Below are 17,690 nucleotides of genomic sequence, written 5' to 3'. Positions count from 1 at the left end.
TATACTCATCTGATCTCTGACATTTCATACGAGAAAATTTGATGATCAACTAAACTGGTTCCAGATGCAGCTTTACGAAGCATCCCTCTTATCCTGACCTGTTTCAAACGCGTCAAAAACCAGAAATCAATTCTTCTATTTGAACTAATCAACCACGTACGAACTTGGAAAAGATTCGTGCCATGTGCAATCACGATAGTCGTTTAATGAATCGTTGTGGCAGTTCCGTATCCCCGGGAATGGTTATTTTTGGATGGTTCAGACGCCATGACAGAAGGTACCGATAACGAAGACCAGGCCAAACTTCCGGTTACCGAACCTATATGCTTCTATCGTCTGCTTACGCTTATCGCGCCATCTAAAGTATCCTGCCGAGCAATGGCCTGAATTTTCCTCGACCTTGGCACGCTTCAAAAACCGGCCACACGCTACACGTTACATAGCCCCTTGAAAGAAATCACCGAAATTAATTATTCAAACGGTAACCCCGACCAGATGGTCTTCGTGCTTTTGATCCAACCTTTTCATGGAAGTTTTTGTAACTTTTCCGCTGAATAACGTTTAAATGGACTTCGTAGTTATTCGTGAATTGTGGCTATTTTCCCTGGATATTTGAAAGTTATCGATATATAGGCAGATAATTCTTTGATATGGAATATATTGATATAGGAAATCTATTATAATTTATCTTTATAGTTATTATAGTTAACCTTTTTATGTACCTTATTAATTTAAGCAACTTAATATAATTTAATTTTATAATTATTGAATGCATTATGGATATTGGTTTTAAATAATACAGCACCTCTTCTGGAATCTTCTGGACCGTTCGCTTAGAGTCTAAGGTATATTGATTTAGGAAATTTATCATAATTCTCAATTAGAAGAACAAAATTATCTATAAGATATAAATTTGTTCAATGATTTGTTCTTTAAGCATTATGTAGGGTATTTCAATATTCATCAAATTTTTATTAATTAATTCAGTAAGGAGACTTTTAATATGTTCAATCATACCCCTAACATTATTACCGTATACATATGTATTTTACGTGAATTTATCGTTAATTTATTGTCTAATCATTGAACTCCTTGCATCTCCGAACATTTATACTTTTACTAAGATTTTTTAAGTTTTGAATTTACAATGATGGGGATGATGACGATAATAGTAATAATAATATCAAAGTGTTTTTCATTTTTGGGAATTTGGTTCAGGCGTTCAGTACTCATCATGATGGTATGCAAATTTTGTCGCGATCGATTCACCGGTTTGACCGGATGCATATTTGCGAGAACGCACGTGTTCTTTGCGGTATTTGGAATTTACGACTGCAGCCTCAGTAACTCCTCGAATTTCAACCAAAAAATGACGTCTATAAAATTTTTAACATTTGTTGCTTCCTCTATTCCCTATTTTAATTCTGCCTTAAAAAATAGCAAACAATAAAAATAACTATGGTCTATGATAAAAAAATAATTGAATGGGGAAACGTATTAAGTTCTTTTAATTTGAAATTATACAGAAGTTTCAAAATACGAATCACTATTGTTGATCAATATCATTTAAATAATTAAATCATATTACGGTGTAAATATTCTATACTATATATATATATATATATGGAATTAAATTTTCGTAGGGAACAAACCAAGCGATGGATGGCCAGTGATGGTGTGGTTTCATGGTGGTGATTTTAACACTGGCACCCCAGCCATATGGAATGCCTCAATTTTCGTCAGCAGACAGAAAGTGAGTTACTCAACAAATATATTAGATTCTAAAAATTCCAAAATTACAATATTTCATCCACTACATAACCTGGATTTCAAAAATGACCATATAAACATATGTAACAATTATTATGAAATTACATGTACAGGGTGTTTCAATTATCTAACAATAAAGGATAGAAAACTAAGTTGTAAATAGGACGAAAATTTAAATGTGTGTGTGTGTGTGTGTGTGTTCTTTTTTACAATTTTTTTCAGATATTATTTTTTAACAAGCCTAGGTTTTATTATTTTTACATTGGAAGGACGTCTTGTGATTGGCAAGCGATGCTCTGACCTTATATCCTGTACATATTGTAGAAAAGAATCGCAGATTGCGAATCAATCAGAGTGAATGTTAAAAGTCGACAGAAAATCGAAGGAAATTAGGGTGTTTCTTCGTGCGCTTTAGATATACAAAGGTAAATTCGACCTTTGGAATCGCACCGGCCAACGGGTTCATCCATGATGCATATGTTAGGTTACGCTGTGAATGCTAATCCAGGAACAACGGCCACAGAAAATGTTATTTTTAACGCGGGAATTCGTTATCGAGGGGAACACGTTTAACGACTCTTAAAAATTGTTATAGAAACGTACAACGATGTATTATACAGTAATACAAGGGACCTTGTGTGATCTAACTATATCGTTAAGAACTTCTAACCACTACTAATTCATTTATAGTCTTACAAAGCAATGTAAAAACGACGTTATAATAGAAAATCTTATATAGACAATATTAATAGTCTACCTTATAAACATTTCCCTATCTAACATACTGTTCAAAGCAGAATGAATCGTATAGGTTAATTCGTAACGTAACGTCCACACATTCCTAACCTCTCTCTCTCTCTCTCTTTCTTTCTCTCACTCTCACTCTCTCTCTCTCTCTTTCGAAGCTCCTTTTCTTTACTTCAAAAATCTGATCTACAGAAAGTTGAACAAAAAAAAAAGAAAGAAAAAAAAATACGGGAAAACTGGTTCAGAAAATACAGACTGCAATTTCTCGCAGTTAAACGATCCTAACCCCTCTAAGAAGGAACATGTAACTTCGAAAATTCTTAGTCTATCCGTTTAACAATATTGCCTCTCGCTCTCAACTTCTCAAAGAAAAAACTCTTTAGAATCTCTAATTCTAACACGCTAACTGATCTAATCGATCATCTTCTCCTCAGATCATGGTGATCACTGTGGCGTATCGTCTCAATATCCTGGGCTTCTTCACGACCATGGATTCGGAGGCTCCAGGGAATTACGGGATGTTCGACCAGATAGCGTCTCTGGATTGGATCCAGAAGAAGATCCAGCATTTCGGAGGTTCTCCATACAACGTGGTGATCTACGGCCACAGCTCCGGTGCTATAAGTGTGGGTTTACATCTGGTGAGTCCTCTGAGCAGAGGTAAATTCTCCAAAGCCATCGCCATGAGCGGAGACGCGGTGAGCTCGGTTGGCTCGCCTCAAAATGAATTACCGGTGGTCGACATCGTCACCGATACGTTTGGTTGTTATCGACGACCAACGTCAGCGCTGATGGAGTGTCTTCGTCGAGTAAACGTGACCGCCTTGGTCGATCTAACTTCCTCTATCGAGACCTGGGGTCCCATCGTTGACTACGAGACAAACAACTCCACGGAACCGTTTTTACCTATGCATCCAAAAGACATATTAGACAGTGGCACTTTGAACTCCGTTCCTTTAATCGTCGGTTACACCAATAATGAACAGGCGTTGGCCTATATAGAGTCCCTAGATAAGGGGGACTTGGATGGAAAGCTTTCTTATAGAAATTTCGAGATGATGATCACTGACGAGTTCGTATCATTGGTCCAGGAAGATAACAGTACCTGCGAACTGAAACCAGAAATGGTCGCCGAGGCGGTGCTGTTCTTTTACAAGCCTCATCCGCCGAGCAAGGATCAAGGTAACCTTCGGGACAGGTACTTGGATCTGCAAACGGAGAAGAAATACGCAGCTGGGCTCACTCTGTTGGCTGGTAAGGTGTCCAAGGAAAAGTTGGCGTATGTTTACAGGTTTGACTACAGGCCCAAGACTCAGTCTGTCATCAAGGATGTGCCTGAATGGGCCGGGGTTCCTCACATGTTCGAGCTTCCATTTTTCTGGGGACTTCCCCAAATGACTAACAGCCCTGTTCAATGGAATTTCGCCGACAAGAAAATGGCCGAGGTAGTAATGGGGATGCTGGGTAATTTCGCCAAGAATGGCAATCCAGGAATTGTTAAATGGGAATCGTACACCGAAGAAGATCCTGGAATCTTAATCATCGATAGAAACCTCGACATGAGCGATTCCAATGTTATCGATTACAAAGCACTGGCTTTCTGGAACGAATATTATCCGATGATTCTTAAAGAGACGATGAATAATTGTTGCAACATGACCAGTCACTCCACTGCATGGAGAGAAGCTTCTTATGGAGTTGTTTTAAGTGGGTTCGCTGTTGTCACGATGTTCTGGTACTTGGAATTGTAGTCGATGAATTATTTAGGTTTCCTTTGCATGCGTACGATGCAGCCTCTTCTATACAAACGTTGATGAGTTTAGAGCGTCCTGGTTTGTATTATCTTCTTCATAGATGAATCGTGTAATATAGTCTGTTCTTCGTTCAATTAATTCCATTTTGTGCTCGGTCGGCCGCATTATGGCTTGTGTTTTTATAACGCACGCGATGGTTGCATAAAAACAGACCTAAATGCGAAACGCCGATGCATTACGAGCATCGTTTAGCATTTTACGTAAAGGTGTAATAAATTTAGTTTGGTCGTAAGGACAACGAAAATGCTTAGGACATTAAAGAAAGGTTGAGAAGGCAAAGTGGTGTATGTTCGCAGAAAGTTTTCCAGTCTAACGATTTTTACGCTTCGAACAATATTTATTACGAAACAAAATCAAATTTTAAACGGATTAAATATATATATATATATGAAACTTACACGATCGTATAAAAAAAAAAGAAGGGAAGAAACAGATCAGGTTGTAGCAATGAGGAGGAGAACCAGAGAGCCTGGGCTTGTTTTCTTTGTTTTCGTTTTTTATCTTTTTCTTAACATTCACTGAGAGATTTTTTATTATTTGCTTTAATACGGAGAGATATAGAAAAAACATATATTGTTCGAGAAACAAACGGTTGATATAACTTATGAATATTTTGATGCTTCGATAATAATTAATAATAATAATAATAGTAATAATAATCATTCGTGTGTGTGTCTCTGTCTGTCTGTGTTCTTTTTCTCTTTATTGTGTGTATGTGTACTGTCTATGTATAATTATTATATTATATATATATATATAAAAAGAGAGAAGTGCGCGGCGAACGATGCATGGGGAGGCCAGTGTGGCCTGCGCACGCGCACATCCAAACACTTTTCTTTTTTTTTTTCATCCTTTTCTCCTAAATATATATATATATATATATATATTTATATACTATCATTAATTAATCATATTTCTTTTATTCATCCCCACTTGTGTTCTTCTGTCTTCTCTCTTCCTTTCTTTTTCTTCTTGTTTATTCATTAATGCAAAACTCCTACTATAATGATAACCGACGTCACGGGGTCTCGTTAACACTAAAAAACTCTTTGTGCGCCTCTTTGTTTGCGCGTGCACACGAACCACCCCGGGACCAACGTATGTACAACATTATTAGTTTCTTTTTTTGTTATTTTTTACTCCCTGCTTATATTTCCCCCTTTATCTCTGTTTTATTCTCTTCAACTTCCTTCTCCACGCTCTCCATCTTCCACACTTTCTTTCTTGCCCCTATCTCTCATTGTCATCTCCTTCATTTATTTTTTTCTTCTTCTTCTTCTTCTTGGTGTTCTACGTCTCCTTCTTGCGTGTTCCCCGTTTCTTGTCCCTTTTTTCTTCTATTTATTGTGATTCCGTCAGCCCCCTCCTTGTCAACTAGCTTTAGTTTTATTCAGTGATCGCCTGAACCCCTGTATCATCCGCTGGTTGTGTCCGGATTTGTTGCTGGTTGTTGCTGGTTGATTTTTTGTCCCTTTAGTATTTCTGTGAATTTGTTTCATGCAGGAGAGTATGGGCTTCTGCTAGATCTACCTTACAGAAGTAGGCACAGCGATTTCTTTTTTTGCTTCATCTTCTTCTCTGGGGACTTTTTGTTGATTTGTCGCACCAGGTCATAGAAGATCTGCAACAAAAATAGGATTCAGTTAGTCGATGAGTCTCATCGTGAGAGATTTTGTGTCATCACAGGAATGGAATTTCAAAATTTCCAACAGTAATATTCAACATTAAAATTAGGAATAACCCAATGCTACAAGTTAAGATTGAAATCTGTTTGCTTATTCTGCTAGAAGGAAAAAAGCCATATCCAAAGATAAAACTCTAGAAATTGAAATATTTCTATTTAATTTATTATAGAAAGGGAAGCAATCTGAAGGTAGAAAAGGAAATCCTTACAGCAACTCGATAAAGTTAGGTTTCATAAGTCTCAGAGGGAAAGAATAGGAACTAGCATGTGGACATGTATGAATGAGATTTCTCCAAAGCAATTATTTCACAGAAAGTATTTGTATTACTGCTTTACAGTTTGCAAAGTTGCTATCTACTAATGAGATAGAACTTATCTCCACTTTAGCTGTGATAGTACAAACAATTAGCTGTTTCGACGAAAAAAGAACTTTATTCCTATTGAGCCAAAGTTAGTAAACCTAACATTGCTGGCAGAAGTGTAAAATGAAAATACTTCAGGCGTGTCTATGTGTGGAAGTTTGGCGAAAAATGGAATTCTCTATCCAAGTTGATACAGATAGATGTAAATAAAAATTTATTTAAACTAATCTATAAAAATTTAATTAATTCCTTGTCTACGCTCTTTCGCATCTTCAGTTTCATTTTCTCCTTATCATCTGATCACGCTTTTACGCTTTTAGATAATAAATAGAATCATACACACAACACGCATAATACAGTCTGTATTCAGAAAAGAATTAAAAGGATTATTATACTTCAATTATACAAGTGAATTGCAGTTCCCGACCAACGAAATAACGAAAGTAATCAAACATAGCAAAGGAGATGAATTCTCAGGGGAGGAGAAGTTATTCAGAAGTGAACTGAAGTACAGTTCACCGTGAAATCTTTAGAAACCTGTCTCAACAGAGTGTTTTCAAGGGGAGACGAATGGAGAGACACATCCGTCGAGAAAAATAATCATTGTTATCGCTAAATATCTGCGTTTCAAGCTTTCACATTGTAAAATAATTTTCAAACAAGTGCACAGGATCCAGTAGAATAAAATTTCAGTAAAACACCTTTAAGATTTTTCACATAGAGGGAAAGTGTAATTTCTTAAAGATGAAATTAGATCATATTTCTTAAAGATGAAATTACAATTGAGGATCCAATATCACGTTAACTCAAGTTTGCAATTTTCTTTCTATAATTTATATTAATAAATTCCATCTGTCTGGCATTGTGGCTGTGAAAGGATATTCCAAGGAGATTTGTTTAGTATCCGTTTCATCGCTATTTCCTCTTTCGTTCATTCTTTTCAAGTTGTGAAAATCATTTTTCTTTCTGATCTGCGCACGACTGACTTTATTTGACTTTTTATTATAATCACAATTAGGACTACCAGTCTGAAGAAGACTTAAAATGGAAACTTCTTAAATTTCAGATTGCAAACGTCATTTATAAGTTGATTATTAATTGGTATTTGAAGTAATATTCTATTCACGACCATTCGTTAAAATTACATTATAATATCTAATTATATATATTTTGTTTACTATCGCATAATAATTATTGCACCATTAAAAATTAATCTACAGCTGCAAAGGAAGAACAGCTCTGAACTGACGATAGTTTTGGCAAGTCTCCAACGCCTCATCAGTATTTCAGACTTGATTAATCTTATGGCTTCACTCTATCGTTCACTTTTATCAGAATATCGTTAAAGCACCATTTGCCTATTATTTCACTGCTTAGTCTATAATGGGGTGAATTAGGATGATGGAAACATTAGGATGCTCCAACGATTCTTGCTATCTTTATTCTTCTTCTGATCTATTTGAAGGATGATCGTGAACTGCAAGTCACACCATACAAACTGTGGTGAACAGCGACGTGCGAATCATACTCCCACACCTAGGCGATTACGTTCCCACGTTCAATTAGAATATCTCAGCCTTCGTAACGGTCTTGAACTCCCACACTGGTGGTATTAATTAAAAACCAACAATGGCCTGTTCTCGGTGGCAACGCTACTGTTATTTCGTAACAACGTTCCTCCTTATTCGCCTTCCTCCAGCTACAACTTTGCACAGCTTGCACACGCACTCTCAATAGATCATTCCATATCATGATCCTCTTAGCTATAGTTCATTCGAATCTGCAAGTTTCATCTACTATCAAGTTCCATGCTATATGGGTGAAATATATTTGATAAGGACTGAATAAGGACTGAATCCTTCAAGTTTCTCATAAATTCTTCTCTAACTGAATATTTTAGTCTAATTTTGTTTACTAGAAATCTGATCTAATCCCTTGCCTTATAATATCCAATTTCATATTTACAGCATGGATTAAGGGAAAATATAAAAATATAAAGGAGAGCCAGTTTTACATTTTTTACATCAAAGTCCAATTTTACCTGCGACTATAGTCTCTCTTTTGTTACAAGGCTGAGCAAGCAAAATTGGAAGCTGTTGATTAGAAGGTGTTGAAATTGGAAGCTTCTAAATATCCGTGGCAATAACAGAAACAGATATCAAAGACTCATTAGACTACTGATAGTTGCACTTCTCTAGGCAAAGTACCTCAGGAAATTACAAGCGATTATTCTTCCTACATAATCTTCGTGCTACTCTCATCCAATCCTCTGTCTCTCAAGAACCAATGGACATTTTGAGAACCAAAGCTAGACAGCGGATATTTATGCGAATTCATATTTATACATATCATACACATTGTGTGCATTTCTGGACGTCTATATTTCTCATAAAAATGGATAAAAATCCGCAGAGGCTGGGAAAAGAGGCTGGTGTGCAGAAGATGGCCTCTGTAAAACCTACTACTCACATCGTTAACATTAATTTTGGCTTTGGCAGAGGTCTCCATGAAGGCGCAGTTAAATTGCCGGGCAAGGTTGACGCCCTGGTCTTTGCCCACTACCCTTTCGTCCTCCAAGTCACACTTGTTGCCTACCAGTACCATCGGCACGTCATCTGTGTCCTTCACTCGCAGGATTTGCTCCCTGAGGTCCTGCAGGTCGTTGAACGTCGACTGTGCCGTTATCGAGTACACTAACACGAATCCTTGGCCGTTTTTCATGTAAAGGTCCCTCATGGCTGTGAATTGTTCCTGTCGAAAGAAGAGAACTCTGTCAATTTATGGCTCCTTTGTCCCACGAGCAAGCGTCTGGCTCCGATTTGGATGAAACCACGCTGGCTTCGACAACTATCGAATACAACAGACGAGTATCTCTTTTTAGTTTAGGGGTAAAAGTCGTCCTTCAGAAATTGGTTACCTTAAAGGGTAACTCGGAAACGGTTTTACAGATGGGAAAAATTTCAACGACGAAAAGAAAAATATAAAAAACATATATATATATATATTTTTTATAATATATATTGAATAATAAAATTGAAAAGATATTATATGACAAGTGAGAAGAAAATGTTGGAGTCAACTAGTTGTTGAATTGTTGTTGAAACTAGTTGAAACAACATGTTGAATTTTCTATGGAAATTCACTTGGTGTTAGCATAGCTTTAGCATTTCTTATGGCATTAGTAACAAGTTATACAATACATATTGTACCATTGCAATATTCCTTTTGAGAGAGATACACATTTTACTTGCTTTGATTCTGTGTATTACTATTTATTATACCTACTTATGATAGACAAATTATGAAACTTAAATTTCATTTACCATTCTGACTTCTTCTCAGACTATGGCAAACATATTTTTCTATCACTGTTCTTATTATTATCAATAAACATCTACTTCAAAGCTCACCAGAACCAAATGCAATTGTCTGTCAATTACCTGATAAATGTGATATAATAATTTGCCACAGTACAATGTTGTGTATACAAAACTTAACATCAAATATAAAAGAATTAATAGAAAAAAAAAAAAAACACCTTAAAAATGATCTTTAAAAACGCTATTCTTTTGTACGTTTCTTTATGACCAGAATATACACAACATCAAATATAAAGAAGTTAATAAAATATCATCCTAAATAACGTAACGTCTGTTCTACATTTTACTAGTAGAACAGTGAATAGAATAAAGAGTTGAAATAATAAAGCAAAGAAGAAAAGATATAATGCGTATATCAAAGGGGAAAAAGAAAAACTCACCGTTCCAGCTGTGTCTAGGATTTCTAACATACATTGTTGACCGTCGACCTCGACCTGTTTGCGGTAGCTGTCCTCGATCGTCGGATCGTACTTCTCCACGAAGATTCCTTGTACGAACTGGACAGTGAGGGCGGACTTGCCTACACCTCCACTGCCCAACACCACTATTTTATATTCACGCATTTCCTTGCCCTAATTCTCTGTGCGCCTCTGGTCACAGCCGAGGGGTCACCGAATCCGCCACGTTTTGCTCCTCTTTGCTTTCAGTTAGACCAGACCTGCTGGTGACAAAAGCACACTTTTACTTCCCTTACCCTTTCGCGATCTCTTTTCTTTTATTTCTTAAACTTGTTATTTTTTTTTTTCATAGCAATTTTTTAATAAAATTATAATGAAATAAAAATAAAATTTAATGAAATACAAATTCCTCGATAAAGTTTCATTCTTCCTTCGGTTTTCAAGATGTAGCAACATCTTTTTCTGGAATATAAATTCTCTATTAAAATTTCCTTACATTTTTTAAGTTTGGCATCTTTTTAAACATATAAATTTTCGAGTGTGAGAAATGTCTTTTTTTTTTCTTTTTCTTAGGGTTTTAACATCGCGTTAACTGCACGTGCGTTATTAAACGACGACGATGTAGACACCGGGGACTTGCGATAGCGCGGGCATTAAATTTCGTTAGGCACAACACCGTGCCTAACAAAGAGAAGGAAATTTCTAATATTTCTGCCTGAAACCGATATTTGCTTCGTTTTAAATCGTTTCGGAATTAAAAATTGTTTATAATCTTCTTAGTTTCTTAGATACTTGAAAGTTTACTCGAGGATTGTCGAGCTCTTGAAACTTACAAAACTGCGAAACTCTGATTTACGCTCCATTGAGATCAGCCCCGGAGCCGACAATACGAATTAAAAAATGAAACATACAAAATACCTAAAATAAAGATCAAGTAACGTAAATAATTCATAAATCCATCCTAAATTATCAGCCGTTGAAAAATCCTCCCCTCTCTCTCTCTCTCTCTCTCTCTCTCTGTCTGTCTGTCTGTTTGAAAACTTCCTTCAAAATCTGACATTCAATTTCTAACATCAGAAAATGGTCGACTAGATCCGTGAAACTTTTTGAATTTCTGCACGAAACGTAAGGTTTTGCAGGGATGCGGTTAGGAAATTTCGTTTGTGACGGATGATAGAAAAAAAAGAGAAGGACAGAGACAGATCACGAGCAGCGAAGGAAAAGGGGAAAAGGGTGCAAAGAAGGATGGAGAGTCGCGTGCTTTTCCCGTGATCCCATTGTTTTCGCTTCGGAAAACTTTTTCCTACACCTTTGTTTGTAAATGAAGGATGGCCTGGCCGCAGGGTTTACCCACTTTTCTCCTAGAGCTACGGAACAATATAACGTCGAATGTCCGCTTTCCCCTTTCTACGCTGCATGGTAATAGTTGTTGTAAATCACTGCTGAATTAATTCTCGCCCTTTCTTTTTTTTCCCTCTCTCGCTTTCTCCCTTTCGCGACGTTAATACGAATTACGATTGTCCCTCCCTTTTCGTTCTTCGGAAATGGCACATGTTTGTCCAAACGTGGAACACAAACGTGAGAAATATCGCGCAAGCTTTCGGGGGATTTAATTCTTCTGGTTTTTGGTCTTCGTTTGTGCTCTTCTCCTAACTCTGTGATTTGTAAAAACTGCGTAAATACATACAGAACAGCAATGTTTCCACGGTTGACCATTTGAGAAAGTGTTAATTAATTAGGCGTGTGTTGCTTTTACTTACATCTCCTCAACTGTACCTTCTGCAACGTTAACGTTCTCATAACGTTATTTTCCTACAACGTTAATCTGTCACCAATGTTCGACAGCTCAAAATTTTACCACCACTTTGAGATTATCTCTTTGTACGTTAACCTCTCCCACATCCTGATCATTCTCAACGTTTATCGCGCTGTACGTTAACCTCTGTTCATATTTACCACCTGCGACGTTTGGCTCCTCGAACGTTAACTTGCACTAATTTTTATCAGCCTCGACGTTTACCTGTACTAAATCCTAAGCATTTTCAACGTTTACCTCGCCCTGCGTTAACGTGCGTTAACTGAGTTTACCGTGAAACTACATTTACCTCCTGCAACGTTAACATCGCCTAATGTTTATCACTCTCAACGTTTACCTCTTGCAAACCTGCATATCTTAAACATTTTCAGCGTTTATCAGCATCCTACGTTAACCTCGCCCAATATTTACCACTGATAATGTTTACCGTAACCTACATTTACCTCCTGCAACGTTAACATCGCCTAGTGTTTATCACTTTCAACGTTTACCTCTTGCAACCCTGCAAACTTTAATCATTTCCCGTGTTTATCAGCATCCTACGTTAACCTCGCCCAATATTTACCACTGATAATGTTTATCGTAACCTACATTTACCTCCTGCAACGTTAACATCGCCTAATGTTTATCACTCTCAACGTTTACCTCTTGCAACCCAGCAAACTTTAATCATTTTCAGCGTTTATCAGCATCCTACGTTAACCTCGCCCAATATTTACCACTGATAAAGTTTACCGTAACCTACATTTACCTCCTGCAACGTTAACATCGCCTAATGTTTATCACTTTCAACGTTTACCTCTTGCAACCCTGCAAACTGTAATCATTTCCCGTGTTTATCAGCATCCTACGTTAACCTCGCCCAATTTTTACCACTGCCAATGTTTACCGTAACCTACATTTACCTCCTGCAACGATAACTTTTACGTTAATTTTTTTTTGCTTTCAACTTGCAAACCTTGAACATCGCCAAGGTTCATCATCTGCCTACGTTTACTACCAACACCCAACATTTATCTCCTGCAACCTTAACGTCCCCCAATGTTCATCACTGGCAACGTTTATCTCTCTCAAACCTTAACCACCCCCAACGTTTATCCACCCTCAGTTTATCTCGTCCAGCGTTAACCATCCCCAACATTTACCATTCCCAACGTTAACTTGTCTCCGACCTTAAATTCCCTTCAACGCACAGTGGGATATTTGTTTTGAAAAGCTGGACGAAACTATCTTAACGTTTGTTGGATCTTCAAATGCTCATAGCGTTGCTAAAATTCGTCCAAGGTCGATGAGACAAAAATCATTTTGAAAATTGAACTCTCTGCTTTCCGACCTTTCGAGGCAATTTTATCCAAGTGAAATCCGCCCTTAAAGAATGCTATACCAAACTGTAAAATCATATAAGATAAATCGATCGATCAAAAGTGTTTTGTTATTAAATATAGTAATATACGCTAGAAATAAAAATTAATTATACTAAAAAATGAGAAGATCGCGCAAAGTGGAGTTAACTATTTTCGCCTGTGAACATTTCAAATGGTGATTAACTTCACTCGTAATCGAGTAATCGTCGAGCGTCTTGAATCAGTCGGTCGATCGTTTTAAAATGACCAAAGAACGATGCGTTAACCTAAAAAAGAACAGTTGCTAGGGATTACAGATCGCGGTTGGAGAATCACGTGGTTTGAGGCGTTTAACGCGATTCGATCGAAGAGATTCACGGGTGGAATTCATGTGTCGAGACTGTAGGCTTTAAAAGTTTCGTCGGCTGGTTGTTTAACTAGCGCACTGCGCCTGCCTGATGCACGCAATGCGCCATTTGTCTTAAAAACTAGACAAACTCGCCGGATTGCAGCATTAGGGACTCGTCGTAATGAGAATTGGAACGCGTTTCATATGCTGTCTCAGAAACGAGAATTTTTTTCGCTGAACGAATTTCTCGCGCAACTCGTGTCGACTCTTAGTGACGTGAATTATAGTCGTTGCTATGAGGTAGCTTTGGATTCGCTTAGGTTAGGATCAGACTTTTATTAATTTACATTGCGATCAGATAAAGTTAGGATAATTTTCAATGGAGTTAGGTTAGATATTAGGCTTACATTCATTTCGACTAAGAATAGGTTAAGTTGAAAGTAGTTTCAGCTTAGCTCTGAACTGACTTAGGTTAGCTTTGGATCGGACGCCTTAAATTAATTTGGATTAAGGCTCGATTAGATTTCGATCAGGCGTAGATTAATCTGTATTAAAACTGGATTAAGTTTAGATCGAATACTAATTAATTCTTAATTAGTTTTAGAATGGGATTGGATAGGCTTAGGTTAGGTTTGAATCAGGCTTGAGATCAAGTTTGGATCAGACATCGAGTACTTTTTAAATTAGTTTCATGTTAGATTTGAGCGGAGCTTAAGCCAGGCTTGGACCAATTTCGATTAACTTTTTCTTCCTAGTAGTAGATAAAACTATAAACGGTTACATTTCAGTGCAAAAAGGTCATAGGATAAAGTCGATAATAACGATAGCAGTTACCAAAGATGCCAAAATGTAACCGGAATTAAATGGATCCTGTACGAGCTTTTCAAAGCAAACTAAACCGCAGAAAGAATCCAAAACAGACGATACTATGGAAGCCAACTGAAGTAAATGAAAATGGAGTAAAGGGAAGGTCAAAGATAAGGCGGAGGAATCGAGGACAAATCTGGAGGATATTGGATAGAATGTAGGGGAAATCATAAAGAGAAGGAATTAAGGAAAATACACGCTTCGGGGTGAAAAAAGAACTCGTAAAAAACTAAACGGCAGCGAGAGAAGGGAGTCAAGGAGATAGGAGAACAAAAGCAGAGAGGAGAGACAAAGAAGCCGGGAAAAAAGGAAATAAAGAGAGAAAAAGTGAGTCGGCCACGAGTGCACGAGCTGTGGAAAACGAGGCGAACGCGAGGATTGGCCAACGATACCATCATGGCGACCGTACGCGTCCAATCACAGGCCACGAATTTCTTTCTACCAATCCGTCATTGATTTTAGGTTTATGAATGGGACACGCTTACGCTACCCGCGTTTCTTTCAATATATGTACATACTACGAGATTCGCGAGCAACATCTCGGCTTCCACAGAATCTTACGTCACATTCCATCGATTCTCACGTTCTACTCAACAGACACTGCAAAGTGTATAGTGTAGCAAACTACGTATAAAAAGAACAAACTGTTTGTACGTTTTTCATGTACATTTATAAACTACGGTCTAATTTGAAGTTCTCTTAAACAATAAAAATCTTTTTAGATACATCCAAGGAGCTCCTTCCGCAAAAGTCCCTAGCAGGCTATCTCTTGGTCGAGACAAAAGTAAGGTTAGAATATAGAAATCGAAGGGGGCTAAACGATAGACCGGTAAAAGCAAACGAGCAGTGATAACAGTAAATAATAACTTCGTTAGATACATTTCAACAAACTCTCAATCAAGCAAAAGCCGTCCAATTAAAAAACGCGCCGTATGATTTCTCCCGACAGAATAGCCAACAATTTCATCGATGTTCGTTTTTAAAATTCTCCAGCTATCCAGACTCTGTAGTCACTCTGCGCGCGGCTAACAACCAACTAACGACGTTCCACGCTTCGGAACGTACGATGCATCATCAAACTCTGGTATCAGATAAACAAAAAACGAAAAAAAAAAAAAGAGAGAGAGAGAAAAAGAACAAGTTCTGTAAACATTACCCATCCACATCGGTCAAAATCGCAGAAAGTTCGGTTGAATAAATTCGTCATACATCGAAGCACCAGCCGTCATTAAACTAACCCCCCGTACGATCCATAATTTCCCCTCCATCTGCATTTCACCCCGTGTTTGCACGCTAACGAGCGCTAATATATATATTTTCGCCGGGTATAACGAGACTCGAGTGTCTGTGAGAAAATGCAACCGTGTTTCCAGTTAAATCCGACCCTCCACGAAAACACCGACGACCCTAGCAGTGGGGTTAAGCGTTTGCTTGGCTACTTCCAGACACTAGAATCTAGGGGGTTTGGGCGCCAAGTGTCGGTAGTTGCACCGATTCTATCGAAGCAGGGAGCTTGCACGAGGTGAACGATTTTATTTGTAAAAGTTGTAATCTAAGACGATACAAGCCGTAGCGTGCTACGCTAAATTTTCAAATATTTGCTTCGGTACATACAGAGGCGGATCAGAGAAGATTTAAAATTGATAGACTATAAACTTCAATAACCTTCGTACGGGATCGGTACGGTATGAATTTTACCATAACTTTTCTATTAAATTGACACACTATGAATTTTATACCGAAAGATTGTTAATACGATTCCGAGTTTTAAGTTTTAAGTTACAAGTTGAGATTGTTCGATTTAAAGGTTAGGCGAAGAGTATAGGTTAGGTTAACTTGAACGCGATAAGCCAACCGGCCATGCAGAGGTTAAGGAAAGTTTGCGATAAGTGATATTGTTTCCAAACACATGTTTTATGTATGGACTGAGTAATAAAGTATTATTATTGTTGTTGTCTTTCTTATTGTTATTATAGTACTACAAGTTTGTTACCATATCGGTAAGAGTAATTTATCTCATGACATACGTAACGTAGTCTACTAAAAAGAGATTGAGCTGCAAGAAAGTGCTTCCCGGATTTTTCGTCCTTTTTTTACAGGCAAAATTTCTATTCGTAGCGAGGCTAAATTCAATTTCATAGAATTATTGACCTCGCAATTCACAATTAGAATCACGTATTATAATATCGGTATAGTACATGTATATGTATTAAAAATGAATAAAAATTTCAAAACATTTTTAAAAAATGAGAGAAACAATTATTTTTTGTTTTTTTTTTAGAGAGTAACAAGACTGTTTTCTTTCATCATTTTCTTCTTCAGATCCTAAAACAGCTGGGAACGATACGGACAGCTCCGCCAGACAGTACATATATCTAACTTCAAAAACATCGCATCTCGAGAAGTCATTTTGTTGTGCTAACTTCCTTTTGCCAAAGCGTGTCACGTACAACTCATATGCTCACATATTTATTCGTTGCTCTTATTAAATATAAATTCATCTCGTAAAATGTCGTCCTTTCACATCCCTCGAAGTACTTCGATAAAAAAAAAATTATATTTCGCGGTTATTCACGCAAATTCATAATCCTATCAACAGAATTGGGAGAAACGCAATCCAAGCTTCTGCTTGCTATCTACTCGCTATATATACCATTATAGTATACTTAGATACTGTCGAAAATGACAACGTGAGTTCGTGCTCGCCATCTATATGCAGACGCGCTAGTTACAATAAATAGTAACTAGAAGATAGTTCTAGATACAATCGATAGATTTAATCGATAGGTTTAAGACGTCCTTTTGTTTTTATCCCTAGTTCATGTAAGAAACTGCAATAAAGGTTTTTCAGCTCAGAACGGTGTGATGTGATAGATTTATCCAAAGAATAAAATAATAGCTATTATGATCCTACATCTAAATACAGAAACAACAACAAATACTTAGAATACCATTTACTTGTACCAAATGTATTTACGTATTCTCTATGTTCTTGTGTATTACGCGTACTCTATACGCATCTCTGAATTTTTAAATTTCCCGCGAACGCACAGAAGTGCACCGTCTACGTGTAACGCGCGCGATATGAAAATAAAAATGCTCGATGATAAGCGTAAGATGAGGCTCGCTTTGGCGAGCCGATGTATAGAGTCTTCGCTTG

The 17,690-nt window shown here is 37.3% G+C and overlaps 2 protein-coding genes and 1 long non-coding RNA gene across 6 annotated transcripts in view; 2 read left to right on the top strand and 1 right to left on the bottom strand.

Annotated features, from left to right (window-relative positions):
• Nucleotides 1-1,150: 1,150 nt before the first annotated feature.
• LOC139993844 (fatty acyl-CoA hydrolase precursor, medium chain) lies at nucleotides 1,151-5,952 on the top strand. The gene is made up of 3 exons (XM_074112027.1): nucleotides 1,151-1,343; nucleotides 1,644-1,884; nucleotides 2,936-5,952. The coding sequence occupies exons 1-3, from the start codon at nucleotides 1,151-1,153 to the stop codon at nucleotides 4,266-4,268; spliced, it is 1,767 nt and encodes a 588-aa protein (XP_073968128.1). The 3' UTR covers nucleotides 4,269-5,952.
• Nucleotides 1,488-17,690, bottom strand: part of Rap1 (RAS oncogene family member Rap1) — a 74,088-nt gene continuing 57,885 nt past the window's right edge. For 2 of the 4 annotated variants that reach the window (XM_072015122.1, XM_072015123.1), the window contains 3 exons: nucleotides 10,138-10,418; nucleotides 8,847-9,128; nucleotides 1,488-5,952 (listed from right to left, as the gene is read on the bottom strand). In XM_072015122.1, coding sequence (XP_071871223.1) covers nucleotides 5,863-5,952; nucleotides 8,847-9,128; nucleotides 10,138-10,320 — 555 coding nt within the window. In that variant the 5' untranslated portion in view covers nucleotides 10,321-10,418 and the 3' untranslated portion in view covers nucleotides 1,488-5,862. The remainder of the gene's footprint in view (nucleotides 5,953-8,846; nucleotides 9,129-10,137; nucleotides 10,419-17,690) is intronic. The other 2 variants (XM_072015124.1, XM_072015120.1) reach the window with 1 other exon arrangement.
• On the top strand, nucleotides 15,295-17,040 carry LOC139993417 (uncharacterized). Its single transcript, XR_011801376.1, has 2 exons — nucleotides 15,295-16,210; nucleotides 16,812-17,040. It is a non-coding gene; the product is annotated as an uncharacterized lncRNA (long non-coding RNA).

Source organism: Bombus fervidus, chromosome 13 (genome assembly GCF_041682495.2).
Source record: "Bombus fervidus isolate BK054 chromosome 13, iyBomFerv1, whole genome shotgun sequence".
Classification (NCBI taxonomy): domain Eukaryota; kingdom Metazoa; phylum Arthropoda; class Insecta; order Hymenoptera; family Apidae; genus Bombus; species Bombus fervidus.
Note: the sequence above shows the minus strand (reverse complement) of the source record. Positions and strands in the feature narration are given on the sequence as shown.

Coding starts and splice junctions, on each gene's coding strand:
- LOC139993844 (XM_074112027.1), top strand. CDS start 1,151: ATGGGGATGATGACGATAATAGTAATAATAATATCAAAGTGTTTTTCA. Junction 1,344..1,643: donor AATTTACGACTGCAGCCTCA/GTAACTCCTCGA, acceptor AAATTTTCGTAG/GGAACAAACCAAGCGATGGA. Junction 1,885..2,935: donor TATGAAATTACATGTACAGG/GTGTTTCAATTA, acceptor CTGATCTAATCG/ATCATCTTCTCCTCAGATCA.